Source organism: Mesitornis unicolor, unplaced genomic scaffold, assembly GCF_000695765.1.
Source record: "Mesitornis unicolor isolate BGI_N332 unplaced genomic scaffold, ASM69576v1 scaffold26206, whole genome shotgun sequence".
NCBI lineage: Eukaryota > Metazoa > Chordata > Aves > Mesitornithiformes > Mesitornithidae > Mesitornis > Mesitornis unicolor.
Window position 1 is genome coordinate 1 of NW_010192021.1, and position 17,481 is coordinate 17,481.

At 41.0% G+C, this 17,481-nt stretch overlaps 1 protein-coding gene across 1 annotated transcript; it reads left to right on the forward strand.

Annotated features, from left to right (window-relative positions):
* Positions 1-8,354: 8,354 nt before the first annotated feature.
* On the forward strand, positions 8,355-15,289 carry CLTA (clathrin, light chain A; the record flags this gene model as incomplete). Its single annotated transcript, XM_010186941.1, has 6 exons — positions 8,355-8,392; positions 9,948-10,065; positions 10,931-11,042; positions 12,465-12,518; positions 13,750-13,785; positions 14,824-15,289. Coding segments are annotated over 6 exons (530 nt in total), but the record flags the coding sequence as incomplete, so codon positions are not given.
* Between the last annotated feature and the right edge of the window lie 2,192 nt (positions 15,290-17,481).

Genomic DNA, 17,481 nt, shown 5'->3' on the forward strand with positions numbered 1-17,481 from the left:
GATGGCCCCGGGATTAGGTCTGAGCCGTGCAGGCGTGCCGTCCTGAGTGTGCTCTGCCCCGTGTAAGCTGTCTCTCTGTCCCTTCCGGCGGGGTCGGGTGTTTGCATCGGAGCGTCCAGGCTAGCCCAGGTAGTCGAAAACACGGCAGAGTAACTCTGATCTCATTTCATTCAGGACCATGCCTGAAATGAAGATCCCCTGAAAGCAGGATAAGTTGATATGTTGTGTTCTGCCACTTGCGCTTTTGTCTTCAGAGGCAGCGATCTTAGTTTTAAAGTCTGCTGGCAGTTGAGCTAATGTTTGATTTTGCCAAGCCTCTAGCCTTTGTTCCTTGGTAACCTTTGTACTGAATGTGAGAAAACTAACGTATCAGAACACGCCGTTACGTGCAGAGGACGGTGGCTACCAGTGTTGGGAATTAGTGTGTTTTTGGTCAGCCTAACTAGTTAAATCAACCCTGAATGAACACTTCTGTTTATGAAAGGTTTGGGGGTTTTAACTGAAGCCTGAGTTGAAAGAAGTTGTAAATGTAGGATGATGCTGTGCTTAACTGATGTTTCAGTGTTCTTGGAAGACTTTGTTTGTACTTGTCACTGAGTCTATAGGAATTGATTTTGCTCTCATGTGATGTTCCTTTGTAACTCCAGGAAGGTGCCGCTCTCAGTGGCACTTTGTTCCCAGTTCACTGCATCTTTAGAATGAAGTCTTCATTGGGCAACCCGATTTATGAAATTATTGACATATCTTATGTATGGGGATGCAGGTTTGTAGTATTTCTTGGAATGAAGCCCAGCTAGGTAAACTGAGTAATGGAGACCTCTTGCTTCCAGTGCTTATTTAGTGGTAGCACAGCCCTTGAATCAGCTCATTCATGAAGTTCAAAGCATAGACTAATTTTTTTTTTAACACAAAAAAGTCTTTACAGGAGAGTAACTTTCTCAAGCACTAGAACATGAGGATACTTGTTATCAGAACACTGTACTGTTTTGGTATCAGATATAACTTGTCTTCTGTATTCTATGTATAATGCAAAAACAGACACAGTGGCCATGTCCCTTTTTATTTTTAGAAGCTTTAGACAAGCATTATGCCTTATATGGTCTTTATGTTCCACACAGACTCTGGAACATTAAAGTTTCTAATTACTAATTACTACTAAGGGCTAATTACTTTGGAGAAAGTTCTGACATTGGGGTTTCTTACAGGGTGCTAGAACCAACTAGATCCGTAACTTCTCTATGTGCATGCAGTGTGGCTATTGCAAAGTGATTCCTTGTCGAAAAGTCAATTTGTTAAATGCTTCTGGATTGGCTTGATATGTAAAAGTAGTATTTAAGCTGCTTTTCAAGTTTTTTCTCAAGTCATGTAAGTTCACTTGCCATGGAATGTAAATATGTTACTGGAGAACTTTCTATAGAAAGAAGGTCATGAAATAATGAATATGATAATATGCTTTAAGGATCTGGGGAGTCTAGGTGTGATCTGTATGTCATCTTGCTTTCTTGCATGCACTGGGATTGCATTTTTGATCTGGCCTGTTAAATAGGTATAGCAGATTGTGCTTGTGGACTTCTGGGGTCCCATTTTTTAACAGAACATCCGTTTTTTGACTGTCGGAGTCTGTACTCACTCCCTTGAATGTGGACTGCAGTGTTGCAAAACGTACTGGTTCAGGCATGGAGACAGATGAACTAATGACTTCTCTTGCCATTTGTTTGAGACTTTGATCAGTATTCTAACAAATCTCAGACAGCTGTAGTCTCCTGTGCATATTTGTTTATTAAACTGTTCTGTAATTAGGTTAAATAGGTGAATGCAAATTTCTTCTCAAAATAATACAAATTCTTAAGTAAATCCTTAAGCATTATGAGTAGGGATTTGTGGATTTACTTTTTTTAACCGTAATCTTTTTGAACTCCTTATTTACAGGTCTGCTGGATAAGTTTTCATTCTAAATACTGGGCCAAAAGTCACAAGTCAGGCAGCTCTCAGTTGAAGTGTGAAGAACTTAACTTCAAATATTGTGAGAAGCTGTCATAATCTTCTTGAAATACACTTGTGAGAACATGATGTCTCATACAGCAAACAGTTTTAAAGTTGCAGCCTCTTAAAAAGATTAAAAACAATACATGGACAGTAGTAAACTCCATGAACTGTCAATACCAATATCAGGAAACTGATATTATTATGTATTTCTGTTAGTTGTAGTAATGATGGTTCCTGAGTGAGTATGGGGGTGATGGCAGAATGCTGCCAGGCTCATGTGTCTCACTCAGCATGACTTCATATTGCCATGCTCAGGGTTGGAATACTGGCCTGAACCAGTAAGACCATTTATTGTATAAATAAGTATCCTGCTCAAGCTTCCTGGGTATGTAAAAACTGATCTTATTTCCCTTGAAAGATAAACCATAATCACTGCTTCAGAAAACAGGAAGTACTGTATAAGTCAAGTAATGTGGTTGTGTAATTGCTAGTAACTTGTTCTGTTATGAGATCTCCTTTTCAGTTATAAATTAATACTTGCATTTATTTATGGTAGAATTCTTCAGTTATCTCCCATCTGACAGTATTGGTCTTCATGTTATACCAGCTCACTTGCTATGTCCTCTGAGTAGGAGAGAGTGAGTTCAGGCAAAAGTGTGTGGCTTTTAGAACCTGTATGTCAATATAAAAACCTGTGGCAGCAGCTTGTTAGGTATCTTCCTATGGGTAATTACATTCAAAGTTGGGCAGTTTATATGTTAACAATCATGGAAATACACACAGGTTTAATGTAGGTATCTAGTCTCAAACATTGCCTTCAGAGTTTCAAATTAATGTCATTTTTGCATGAACTTGAATGAATTACGTTTCTCTATCTTCTGAAGAGGCTCATGAGCCTTTCTAGGAATTAAGAAGCTAAATTGCATTTGGGGACTTGTCCGTAAACAACATTTAATGAGCTTTCAGGAACTGAATATCAGTTTGCTTGAAAATACCATTAGGAAAGAATTGTTTCCTCCTGCCTATCTAGTTACATCACAGATACAAAGAGTTACTTGCTTCTGACTTTTTATATTTTTTCTCAGTTGTTTGAACAGCCATTGTTCTGGGTTTTACTTTGCAATCAGTACCTTGAGATTTCAGAGCACTGAAATGTAGCACTGAGAAAGGTATAGTAAAGGGTCGAAATAAAACAAACAGATAAATATTCTGTTTAATTATATTTGCTGTCTCATGGTGATGGTGCATTGTTGTGAAGCTCATGGCAGAAAAACCTATTTTTCTGTTTACATAAGAATACTGTTCTCTATTGAAAAGTTACAGAAGCCCTTATGGCACAGCAGTATTGCAGATAGAGGAAGGTGTGTTCTAGTATTAGCCTACTGATTATGTTGAAAATGAGGGAAATCTAATGTGGTTTGGTTAGAACTAAGAGGGAAGAAGCACTCTTCTTGACATGCTTGCCTTTATTTTGCACACAGGCATAAGAATGAGTTATGGCTAGGAAAACTTTGTTCCTCGGTTTCTTGCATATCTATCTAAACAATATTCAGAGAAGATTCTTCTTTCTCATCCTCTTATGGATGAGAGATAGGTGAAGGGGAAGCATGATCTATGCCCATAAGAAAAAGATGGGCAACCAGGCCTTGAGTGGTCAAGTTAACTAACCTTACACCAGCATATATTAAATTTGGTTGTGTTCTTCTGTTGCTTTAACTGTAGCTACTGGTTCACTCAAAGTAGCAATGAAGAGGTAGAGTACATACTGTTTAGAAGAGATGCTGAAAGGAGCTCGTAAAAAATGTTTTCATGTATGGTCATATTGAAGTTAATTTTTCCTGCATCAGGATATTGTCCACAGTGTAGCAGGGTAGGAAGACCTCAGGAAGAACTAATCCATGCGTTAGGAAATGGTTGGTCTTTTATTAGAAAAGCTACTGCTGCAGAGTTCCGCCTCTGACTATTCTGATAGCCTTCTTTTGGATTGAGAGTAGGACTTCAGAGAGACTGGTGAACAAGGCTAAGCAAACTTCCTCTTATGCCAAACAGTACTGAATCTGGTATTAATGCAAGTAGTTGATCATCACTGTGACTAAGCTTCTGAAGCCTTACATTGACCTGTAGGACTGAAATGACAAAACTGTTGTATTTACACTCAAGCCACCCAACCCTTTCTTTTGTAAGCAGTAGTATATGTGTCCTGGTTTGAGCTAAATAGAACTAATTTTCTATTTAGTGATTTTACTTTTCAGCTCAGTCTCTCTTAAGTGGCTGAACTTGCTGAAAACTGGCAGCATGTTTTCCCAAACAGCGCTGCTACAACTGATAATCTCAAGGCCAGTTGTCTCACCACGAGTGCCGTGTCTGCGCCTGGGGGGAGGAATGGACCCAAAACTGACCAACGAGGTATTCCATCCCACATACATCACACTCGGTATAAAGCTGAGGGATCACGAGGGTCTCGACCCTTGCTCCATCTTGGAGCCCTTCCAGCTCGGACCCTTCCGTCTGTCTCGATCCTGCAGAGGCCAAAGTCTGAGCAGACCCTGTACCCTGTCTGCCTCTGATCCTGATCCCTGTGTTCCTGCATCAGCTCCCACTGCTGCTGGGTTCGATCTGGGACTTTCCCAGTGCCCGGCTCCACAGAGCCTCTGGTGACATATTCGTCATTGGGGGAGGGTGGGGGGAGGATTTTATATCGGTTTTATATGTATATTTGTACATATCTGTATATATTTCATTATTTACCTATTTACATTGTTATCCTGCAGTGTTAGCATTATTGTTTTATAAAGCCTGTGAGTTTTATTTTCCAACCCGTAAAGTCTCTCTCCCTTATTCTCTTTTCTCTTCCCTTCTGGGGAGGGCAGAGGGGTTGACAGAGAGCATCTGTCCAGGATTTAGTGGCCAGCCCAGCCCTAAACCACGACAATGTGTGGAGGGCACTGATTCCAGCTGTCTCTGGCAAGCTTGGCTCTTGTTTCTCTGCTGTGAATGCAAGGTGGCTTATATGGTTTATCCTCTCCAAACCCTTCCAGGCTCTAAAAACTATCTGGGTTGCTGTGTGGAAGTTCATTATTACCCTAATATCAGCACGTGTTACAGAACTGTGGGTATTTGGACATTCTTTGCAACAGTGTCCTTAGAAATAAAGCCTTATCTTATGTTCAGAGGCAAGCATCAAGGAATATGGATCATTATTAATTAGAATACTTCTAAATGTGCAGTGTTATTTCCAGGATCTTCAAGATACAGTACGGTGACAGTATTGGATGGACTCTGACTTTTTCATGGCAGATGAAAACATGATGATAGCAGTAACAGTATTTAGGCTTTTTCTGTGGGAATTCAGGTATGGAATGACATTTTTCTGATACACAACTAGCATTGATTACTAATATAAAGGCTGGCAAGCAGATGGTTTTTCTAGACTTCATATTGAAAATACAAATGCTGAGACTGAAGAGCTGACATGAGAGGATGTTTGACTATTGGTCTGGTTCCAGTTAGCATACTTGTGTAGGCATATGACAGCATGCTGGTACACTGCCGTTTCCTCTTCTGCTTGCAGTATGCTCAGTCAGCATGCTGACTCTGCATCTTAATCACAAGTTTTAGGGAGCTAAAACATATGGGAAGTTTGTTTTAGTGCTTTTAATGCCTCTGACCTGAGTGCCCTCTGGGAACACTTAGCTCTGTACCAATTAGTGTCTGTTTCTGTGCAGAAGAAAAGGAGCCCTGAAACAAACATCTGTTTTATCTCAGCTGCAGCCCTCAACAGTGATGTTCCTTTTATCTCAGCAGACTACTAGCCTGAGTACTAAAGACCTTAATGAATGTTTTTTGGTATAAGAAGAGAACTTAATCATGTTACCACAGTTCTTGGAAGAATCTTCAAGAGTTACTAGCCCTCTCGCCTAACTGGTGAGTCAGTGCTTCCCAAGGCATCTCTCATGACACAACAGCCTTCCCTCCAGAGATGAGAACTATATATATTTAAAGGCTAGCCTGTCTTGGATGTTGTAGCCATAAACTTGTGTCTCCAGTTTGATTTTCTGAATGTGTGAATTGCTCTTTGGCCTTCCAAGGTAGGCAGAGTGGGCAGCTGGCTTATTCAAGACATAAATGTCAGTACAAGTTATAAACCCTGGCTTAGCGTTAATCCCAGCCCTGTCAAAACAAGCTGCAACACACATATATAATGATGAAGGGCTTAAATTGAAAAATAGTGAAGTGTAAGCATGTTTTCTTTGTGGGCTTTAGTCTTCATAAACCTATTTAGTAGAACTATTAATGGTAGCTGTAACTGCCCAAGTCAGTGTATGTGCAGTCATCTCTACCAGTCTGCTTTGAGGGAGCTTCCAGATCAATGTTAAGTGATGCACAGGGTAGCTGCTGTGAAGCAGATGGGTGCTGTTAGCACCTTTTTGGCTGCTGTAACTTGCAGAGGAGTAGCAATCAGACAAAGTAGCTACCATCTTTCAGATATAGTAGTAGTTATAAAATACTTGATTCTCATAACTAAAAAGCTAGTTTTTGTTAGCTTGAGTCTTCCCCTACTAGAAAGCTGGTAACTATGTTCTTGGAAACAATCTTCCAACTTAGGTACCATGTTTGAACTGATGACTTTATACTTCTCTGCCTAATAGAGTTAATGATTGCTATTCAGGTCTTAGGGACAAGGACTTAGTATTTGCCTAGTTGCCTCATAAATGAGTATGAAGAGCTTCCTGTATGCCATTAACACTAGAGTGAAACTGAGACATATATACATAACCAAAAAGAAATAGAGGACACAGCAGCATAATGCTCTTAGTTTTAGGTGAATAACTTATCTTATTTTAGAAGCCGGTGCAAAATAACTTTGTTTTCTGCTTACTGTTGGGTGACTGGTACGGTCTCTTCTTTCATTGAAGAGTTTATTAACATGACAGAAACACTTCTGTGTAACGAGTAGTAACATGATGTCCTGGTTTCACTGGGGTAGAATCACAGAATCAGCTTTCTGTTCAGAAAGCTGTATTTCTGTAAGGACTATGATACTTGATTTCATGAGAAGAAAGTGGTAAGGCACTTTGTTTTACTTTTCAGCCAGCACTGGTATGTGATGATCAAGGTCTTTAGCAGTCTTGAGATTAACAGGTGCAGGAGCTGGTGGGAGTGGAAACCTGGGGCAGTTGACTCCAAGCTGGCCAGAGAAAATTATTCCATACCATAAATGTCATGCTCGCTATAAACTGAGGAGTTTGCTGAGGATGGTCCTGTTTTTTGTTTGGTTTTTTTTTATGGCTGTCATACCAAGAGAGTTTCGTCTGCCATCCTGCCCTTGAGGCCTACTTCCCCACTATATCAGCTGAATATAACTGTGTACTTTATAGTGATACTGTTACTAATATTGGGATGATGATTATTATTAGTAATAGTAGTATTAAATCTGTTTTATTTCAACCCATGGGTCTCATTTCCATTTTCCATTTCCCAGTTCCTCTCCCTGGGTGAGGAGGAGTCATCGGGTGAGAGAACAACTGTCTGAACCATGACTTGTTATATCATGCAGGCAGATGTTAGCCCTGTTCCAGAAAGAAGCCTTGCTGAGGTTTAAAAGTTCTTGATAAATCTTGGTGTTTTGCATAGTCTGGAGATTTAAGTAGCATCAGCAACTCAGATGTTTGTCTTGTAGCTGACATGTGTTCCCTGTGGCTGTGTTTTAATAAGGTGAAATTTTAGGGTTCTCTGGCAAAAATTCCTAGCTAATCCTATTGCTGGGGCTCTACTGTCTATGTAACTTCAGAGGAGATAATGCTGCAGCTGAAGTAGAAAGCTATCAAACATGTCATCACAGAGGGTAGCAAAGGTGACTTCGCTAGGAATATCAGCTATACCTTTTGATGTGATTAGGAATTAGGAGGTAACCAAACCAGGGTAAGAATTATTAAGTGTTGGCTGCAGAATTGTTAATCTTCCAAGTAGAGACCAGAAGAGTGTGAGTCAGACTTCTTAACTTCTGAACAGTTGTCTAGTAGTCAGCTATAAAGACAGGGAGGAGAAAGTGGGAGTAACTGCAGAACACCATAGCAGCTTCTCAGCAGTATCAGTGCTGCTGTTTATGTTGGCTGAAGCATGATCCCACGATGTAGAGATGAGCTTGTAATACTGGTTCTGCAGAGTAATGGCTTACTTGGTCTCTTGTGCCTGTCTGGAGAAGTGCAGATATAAGGAAGTGACCCTGCAGGGTATCAGTCAACAATCATTTGCATAACTCCTGCATTAGATACTCTAGTAAAGCTTTCCATACTAGTTACTGAAATCAGTAAGTCTGTCTGGTCTGTCTTTTTTCAAATGGCTAAGCTACAATCACTTCTTTACAGATCCTGTTGATGCAGTGGTTAATGGAGATGTCCATCAGGTAAGACAGAAGTATTCTGTATTTAGAATGTGCTACTCTAATCTGAGAACTTTAATCTAGACTAATACTTCCCATTTCTTGTCTCTAATATACTTTCATCTTTGAAGAGGAACTTCTGTTCTGATAGCTCTTCTCATAAAGCTGTTAATGCTCTTAATATGCCCATCCTCTGAACTTAGAGGTAACTTAAAGCAGCAGTCCATTTTGAATTATGGCTTAATAGGACATAATAGCCATAAGCAGACTGAACAGTGACTTGCTACGTGGCTAACAACGCTGTCATCGCCTGATATCAGAGCTGGCTGGATAGCCCTGATTAAGGAAATGTGTGGGAAGGGGGTAGCATATGCTCTACTTTCTTTGTAGAGTTTTGAGTGAACACTGAGCTTTGTGCGGATACAAACAGCTTCCACTGCTGCTAACATTTTCATACCCTCACCATTGCTGTAACATTGATGGGAAAACTGTGTCTTACTGTCCCTTTGTGCTTCCTTATACAACAGAAAGTAGATTAAATATCTTGATTTTGTTTTTAATATTGACTGACCAGCTGCCTTGGTTTATAGAGCTTCCTCTTAATGAGGAAGAATGGACTGAATGATCTATAGGTAACATTTGTTTTAGCTACCTGTAAGTAGTTTGGCCCTGCAACTGGCCAATATATTTTATTTTGGATTAAATACGAAGCTTGGTGTTGTTGCACCAGCCTGGCTCCTTCTCTTTGCATTATTCCTTCACTGAGGAGGTCCAGAGAGGGGCAGGATGCAGTCAAATCTGTCATTAGCTGCAATCCATCTTGTACTGTCAAGAGAGGTATTTCTTAGGTCTGTTAAGAGTAGAGTGAACCAATAAATGTTGTTGAACTTGACATTTCCTCTGTGGCAAATAGCACAGGATTTATTAGCTTTGTGAATCTGGTGTATTAATGACAGCCCTACTCATTGCAAGTCTTTGAGCTGTTGTATAGTAGAAAGTATGCTAGTACTCACGCTATTTGGGTACTTAAATGTTGAAATGCCTCTTGTGTTCTAAGCTGCATATAGCAATCCAAGTTGTAATTTGTATAAAATGTAATGTCTTTAAAATACATTGGGTTTTAGTATCAGTTAATTTTGCGTATGTCTCTGAGGCAGACAAATGGCATTTTAAACTCCTGTGCGTAAAACTGTAAAAAAGTAAACAAACAAAAAAACCCCCACTGTCACTTACTTAAGGTGAAATGAATGGGAGGATCTCTAGGCCCACAACTGCGTAGTGAGGTGCTAGGCATTGTCTTCTGCTTTCTTCAGGCATGGAGCTCTGGTACAGTTTGACTTCCTAGTCAGCTTGAATTTGTCTTTGATCTCTGACTGCTGGAGACAGTCCTTTATTAATTTGCTTCAATACTGCTGTAATTTGTGGCAAGTTTGTTTTTCATGGTAATGGTGGAAATACAGTACAACGTCAGATGGATGTGTTATGTGCTTAGTTCAAATGGTCTTATGTAGTTTGCAGGCAATTATATGAAAAACTCAGTTGTCATGTATAATTGACATTATTTTTCCTTCCTATTAAGGAGGCTAATGGTCCAACAAACTTCTGTACTGCCATATCCCAAGCAGATCGACTGCAGTCAGAACCAGAGAGTATTCGTAAGTGGAGAGAGGAGCAAAAGGAGCGCCTGGAGCAACTTGGTAAGGAGGGTGTTTGTTGCAGTAGTGTTCTTGCTTGTGAGTCACTTAGTGGCAGCTTCTTAAGCAGCAAAATTCTCAGCTGTGGCTTATGGCTCCTTGGAATCTAACACGCTTCTTGAGTTTGAGCAGCAAGTTTGGATGAGTCTTCCAGTAAGCAAATTTAATACTGGTATAGGAGTCAGCAAGCAAGTGGCTCTCTGAACCTTAAGAGTATTCCTGTGGCCTCCCCTTTACTTACAGATAAGCTGACAGAAGATGAACAGCTTTTAACAGTAGAGGAGAGTGAATAAATACTGCAGCCATCAGCACTTTTTTCAAAGGATAATAAGTGTTCATTTGGTAATTGCTGAGGCCATCTGTTGTCACACAGGTCTTAATCTAATAACGAAGTTAAGTAATGGACTCCTAACTGAACTAAATACAGCTATCAAATGCAGCGATGCCTACCTGTGGACAGCTTCTAAGAGCCTACAAACTGGGATGCTTTCCACTTACATTAGGGAGGAGGCTTTGTTTGAAATTGTTAGGACAGAACCTTCTGTACAACATGATTTTGGGTAGAGCTGAGCCTGGTGCTTCTCTTCTGCGCTAGTTTCAGCCAATGATCTGGTCCTGAACTGTGGGTGTGAAAGCATGGTGAGTGCCAGGCTCCCTTACTTTGTCTAAGCACAGAGGCTTTACTGAGCGTTGTTCTAGCACTAGCATAACAAGGTGACTGCCCTATGTCAGCAAAATCTCCTAACGCTTATCTGAGTAGGTCAAGGAACTGTCTGCACTCTAGAGTGCACCCTGAGCCATCAGCTGAAATGATAGCAAGATCCAACTGGAACAAATATGACTGACAAACCAATTCTTAAATCTTCAGATGCGAACTCGCGAAAGCAGGAAGCAGAGTGGAAAGAGAAAGCAATAAAGGAGCTGGAGGAATGGTATGCCAGGCAAGATGAAAAGCTCCAGAAAACAAAAGCGAGCAACAGGTAAGGTTAAGGTTTCTCCAGCTGTCTGAAGAGTTACGGTACTGGCTATGGAAATAATGGGGGAGAGATGTTAGAACACTTCTTTTATGTCCTAAGGCACTAGTCCTTCAGATCATTAAAATAACCTCTCTGGAAATGGGTCTCCAGGGGCAGATTATTTTTTTAAGTTTTTGTGGAATCTAGATTAAATGTTGAAGAATAGCAAGAGAAAGCATTAAGGTAATGAACAGGAATTACTGAAGATTCCTTAAGACACAAAGTTTGAATGTGGCCAAAAAAAGTTTTAGTCTACCCACTCTTTTGGATGCTGCTGATTACACAGCTCTTCACTGACTAATTGCCTACTTTGAGACTAGCAATCTTACTTGTTATCTTTAGAACACGGGGAAGTGGCCTTCTAGTTAGTCTGCTACAAGTTATTTTATTAGGTATCTCAAAACCTTTCACTGCTCCTTTTGGAAGTTTTTGAGAAATAACCACACTCAGTTCTGCTAAGTGAAGAACTAAATACTGACTGTGTCTCTGCTGAGTTTTAATGGTCTCATTAAATTAGACAAATTAATGGCTCCTGGGGCAGAAACTAATTACATGACTGCTAGTCTAGTAAGCTCTTACACTTTCTTAGAGGTTCCCTGTGGAATTTTGACTTCAGACTATGTAAAGGTAAATATGGTAGTACTGGCTTAATTCACTTAGATCTCTACTTCTGACCTAGGGTTGCCAATGTCATTCTGTCCAGGTAATTGGCAGAGTTGCTTTATGTTTTGGGAACCCACAGTCTTGAAGAGGAACTGTTTGGTTTTGTTTGGTTTTTTTTAAACACCATTTTTCTAATCAAAATGGCCAGCAGGATTGTCTTAAGTAGAGTCCTGGGTAGATTCTACTTCTTACTAAAGAAGAAAGGAGGCTTACACTGCCTACTAAATTACAGATTTGACACTTCTGTTCACTGAGATAGTCTTTTGGTTGGGCCAAGAAAGGGAAACAGTATTTGCACTCATCTATGATAGCCCCATAGCTTTATTGTGGCCACTGTTTGAGTGCAGGGTATGCCTTCTGGAGCAGGGTCCATTTAACAAGTGTGCAGAGGAGGAGTGTTTGGCATTCTTACCAGCCTGGTGAGATCTCTCCTAATAGTAGTTTCTGTCCCCTGGAAGTAGCCAAATTCTAACACTGCAACTGTAATCCTAAAGTAGCTGGTCCCGATTTCTAGGATGTAGCAGAGCTTTTGTGTTGCCCTTGCCCTGAGTCAGTGGCTTAATTGATACATTCTGTGTGGTAGCTGCTTTCCTGTTAGAGTAAGTCTAGGTGATACAAGGTTAACGTGCTTGTTAAAACTGCCTTCAGCTATGTTTCGTACTTCTCATCCTTATCTCTTTTCTCCTGCCTGCTTACCTGCCTGTTGGACTACTTGCTACCTAGGGTGGCAGATGAAGCTTTCTACAAACAACCCTTCGCTGACGTGATTGGTTATGTGTATGTTGTCTAACTACCAATTCTGTTTGCTAGTCAACTAGGTAATGAGGAGGATCAGAAGTAGTGCTGAATGTCTGGAGGTGACTTCTGAATATTTCAGGGCAGTATAAGCTAATATAAGTAAATAGTCTTTACTATTTGGACTGACTCTGATCTGCAGTTTTCCTGTAAGGATCCCATGCACTGCACAACATCCAGCAATTTGAGGTTAAGTCATGTAGTGTACATACCACTGGAATTTTGGTAATGACCTCAGTAGTCTTTAAATGCAGGGGTTTGCAGTTGTTTCCAGGCCAGTGAACACTGCTTAGCAAGATTCTGGTTATGTGGGTTAGTGTCTGTAGCGTTATTTGGCTGCTGTATTTATTCCTAGTCACTTCCACAGAGAAGCACAATGTTTAACTCTGTATTCTCTGTAATAGGCTTTGAGCTCCTGATCTGTGCTCATTTGCCTACATAATCAGAAAAATATTCAACCAATGCTTGCACATAAAGCTCTGCAAGCCAAGGAATGTGGAAAGAAATTGCCTGCCAAAAAATCAGGGTAGAAGAGGTGTGTGCATATAGAATTAGGATGCTGATAGCAAACAGATGAAAAGTGCAAGAAGGTAGTACTGAAAAAATCGGCATTAACTGCTGGGAGAACATTTATGAGCAGCTCTGTGTAGAGATTTTGCCAGCCTAATAGAGTAATGAGAATACAACCATGACTTTCAAACCCCAATGAGTATGCTTATTTCCATGGGGTGGAAGGATTGCAATGTTCATTGGCTTGTTCAAGTGTTTTAATTTCTTCCCTTAATTTGTAGACTTGAACTGAAAGATGGCCATGTCACAGATTCTAAGGTGATACTTTTAGAAGGTGTATTAGTGAGCGATGGTGTGGCTTTGAGTGCGTTAATATTGAAGGTCCAGTGTGGAGTTCATTACCAAACTGTAGGTGGATGTAAACCAAGACTTGTAAAATGATGGATTTACAGGTGGTGTTTGACTTTTCTGAAGTCTCCTGGAGTTGATTTTGATAAGTTTTTCCAGCAAAACCCTTGCTTTCGTATATCACATGCAAATGTGCAGTATAAATGCTGCAGAATAAAATTGGCAGCCTGTTTCCTGAATATAAGTTAAGCTACTAGTGCATGTTCAGCCAGCTGATCATCTGCATTAAACTCATTCTCATTTTCTGTATCTGACTTAAACTTTCCTTTTTTCTTTTCTTCTCTTCACCTTTAAGCACAAACATAAACCATCCTTGCTACAGCCTAGAACAGTTAAGTAAAAAATCTTCACTGCCCCTTAAAAGTGTCATGTCACATAAAGTAGCAGTGTTGTAGTGACCCTTGTCTTCAGTGGTGTCTGTAACCTTATCATCCCTGTGAACAGTGCTGAATCCTCATGGGAGAGTCATCTTCACTGCTTTTTCTGTACTGCTTGTTGGAGTAGATGGATTTGGTTTGATCTCTTGATGCTTACTGCTCTTGCACTCAGGCAGCTACCAGGGCCACATAAACTAGGCTCAAAAAAACTAGGTGCTGGAGTGTTATGCATGCATTGAAGCAATGCTGTTGGCAGCATAGCAATGCCAAAAGAATGCGGCTGGGACGCCACTGGCACCAACTCGTACATAATGTACAAAGCCCGCTCAGAGTCTCCTTAGGGTGAGAGCAGAGGAAATGTGTTCGTCCTGTGAGCTGACCTCAGATGAGTCATACCCTCTGCAAGATGTGCTTTAGTCCGTAGCACCCACAAGTGTGGGTTTCATGGTTTAAATTCCTTTTGATTCATGGTGCTTCACTACAGCATTGGGAGTCATCAGCAGGTAGCTTAAAGATGGCCTATGGGGCTTGGGCCTGATTTAAATCCTCAAATGGAATCTGTTTTAAGACATACTTGCAGGGACTTGCAAATTTCCATTTGGCAAGTGTCCAATATAAGCCATCAAGTGGCAGAGACTTAATTAGTTAAGACTTGGACATTTCTCTGTAAATAAAGTGCCTACATAGGAGTACTTTACTGTCTAGTTGTGTGTGGTGACTACTTAGGCAAAGACTCGGTAACTATCCTTAAAAACACCTGTATTCCAACATTTTACACAGCAATCCTCTGCACTGCTTGTGCATAGCATTCTACTGCAACCTACTTTCATCTCCAGGGTTGGGGCAGTGGGGGCTTAAGTAGCCATAATGTCCAGAAGCAGCTATCAGGTCACATTTCTTACAAAACCTGCTGCAAGAAACTGCATCCTGTAAGAGGGAAGGAGTGCCTTATATGTTGGGCATTAACGCAAGGTGCATTACATTGCTTTTAGGGCAGCTGAAGAAGCCTTTGTGAATGATGCAGAAGACATTTTTCCAGGCACTGAGTGGGAACGTGTGGCTCAGCTCTGTGACTTTAATCCCAAGTCTAGTAAGCAGGCAAAAGATGTATCCCGCATGCGTTCAGTCCTCATCTCACTCAAGCAGGCTCCGCTGGTTCGCTGAAGGAGAGCGCAATGGAAACACTACAAATGCAATATTATAACCTTACTCAGAGAACCTATGTTTGCAGTAATTGGATTAATTGTTTCAATGTTTGGTTTGTTGGTTTTTGGGTTTTTTTTGGACCAAACCTCATGATGTATCTAGAGCTGATCATTGTTTGATTGCATGTTCTTCGTTATGTTTCCTTTTTGTGTCTGAAACGGGAGAACCTCCAAAACTGTAGTCTCTGTGCTATTGTGCACTGAGATGTTGATTCCCACATTACTGATATTAAACACCTGTTAAACAGCAAAATCTGTTGACTTTGGATTATTTAAGAGACAGTCCTGCTCTCTTTCATCAGGGGTGTTTGAACTGAGTGTTAGCAGACATTTCTTAATTGCTAGTGATTTCACCTTGCTGGTGACTGACTAGCCAGCAGTGCTCCTGGTATCTGAGAGACTGTTCTGCTTGCCTCTATAAGCTTTCTTAAAGCTCTTAAGAGCTTTAGTTAAAAACTGCTTCCCTATCCAATTTATCACACAAGATGGGAAACTGGAGCAGCAGGCTTGTTAAGGAGCTTATCTCACTTCTGGCCAAACTGAGGACACTGCCTTCTGCAGGTAAGCAGCACTGTGTAGTCTTCTGTTGTAACTGCAGCTGCAGTTCTTACGGTGGAAATACAGTGCAGGTCACTGAGCAGTTAAACTCTTTGATATTCTACTGCATATTCTGATTTGCCATGTATTCAGTGTGGGCTTCACATGCAGAATCCTGTTGTACAGAGGCTGTCTGGGAGTTTTTGAACTGTCCTTGTCCTCACTGACTCTTGCAGACACTTTCTTGCACCAGGCTGATGCACTGGAGATCTGGAGAGCAAGAGAAAGGAAGACTTGCTCTTACTGCTGCACACTTGGGTTTGAGCTGTGTATGACAAAGTGGTTGAATTTGAAACAAACGGATCCAGAAGATACCTGTTCTGCCTCCTTGGCTGTCTGATCTCACCCAGCATTCACAGGGGCTGTATTCTAGCCTTGTGCTGGTAAGATTTATGTTAGCTGTCTAGTAAGTATGTTCAGTCTCATATGTTATTTCACCGTTTTTATCAAAGATACAGTAGCTTAACTAGTGTGTAGCAGGAACTGTTTTAATGCCTTTAGGTTAGTCCAACAGCCCAAAGAGGGTTGCAGATGCAGATTAAAATTTACTGAGGTTCAGGGAGTTGCTGCACAGCAGCTGTCTTACTAGCAGCTGTGCCCCCTTGGTGGATAAGATACTGAATAAATAATTGCCAGTTGGGCTTCAGTAGTTAAGCTGTACTTTACTGTCAGCTGTAGTGGCAGGGGGGACACTTTTGCAAGTGTATTCACAAGCTACCGGTGAGTGGTGATGAAAATAATAGTAGCCTACAGGTCTGGAAGCTTAATCCCATGGAATAATAAAGCAGGAAAATATTTTCTTGACTGTTCAGGGATACCACAGGTGAGTTTAATAGGACTGAGGCACAGAGCAAGTCTGTGCAAATACTGATACTCGGTGCTAGCCTTGGCCAATTACACACTCACACTGACTGAAAACCTCCCTTCTTCAACTCACCTCAAAGCTCTAAAACAAAGGTTTCTGAAATGAATTGATAATTTAATAAAGAAAGCTCCACTGCATTAAATATACAGTGTTTAAAATGTTAATTTGAATTTACTGGAATTTGAAAGATCAGCAATCAGAGGGGCTAATCAGAGGGATTCCTGCACAGAGTTATGGGACTGATCAATCACCACATTGTCTGATCTCAGCACATTTCATCTGTGCTAAGGGCATGAGTTTGAGCTTCAATCCAAGAAAACACGTAAAGACACTTAAAACTCAAGGCAAAAGCAACATTATAGAAGTTAAAGCAGTGTTTTATAAGCTGGGTTTGTAGGGTCTAACAACGTGTCTGCATTTTTTTTGTGTCTAGCTGAAACATGCAACAGGCAGCTCTCTGGGTTTTGGCTGCCTCTGCTAGCTCTTGTGCTGAAATTTTGTACATACTCTCTTCTTTTTTAATTTTATGTTCAAGTGTTCCAGCTCACTGCCTCCCTCCTACCTCCCATATCAGTGCTCTCTCAGCAAGGCTGAGGGTGGAAGGGACCTCTGGAGGTCATCTCGTCAACCCCTGCAATAAGGCCACCTAGAGCTGGGTGCCCAGGAGCGTGTCCAGATGGCTTTTTAGTATCTCCAAGGAGGAAGACTCTACCATGTCTCTGGGCAATCTGTGCCAGTGGTTGGTAACATTCACAGTGTTCAGGAGGAACCTCCCGTGTTTCAGTTTGTGCCCATTGTAACTGTGCCCCACTGAAAAGAGCCTGGTTCAGTCATCTTTTCACCTGCCCTCCAGATATTTGTACACATTGAGGAGTTTCCCCCTGTGCCTTCTCCAGACTGAACAGCCCCAGCTCTCTCAGCCTTTCCTCACAGAGATGCTTTAGTTCCTTAATCATCGTCATGGCCCTTCATTAAAAGTCTGT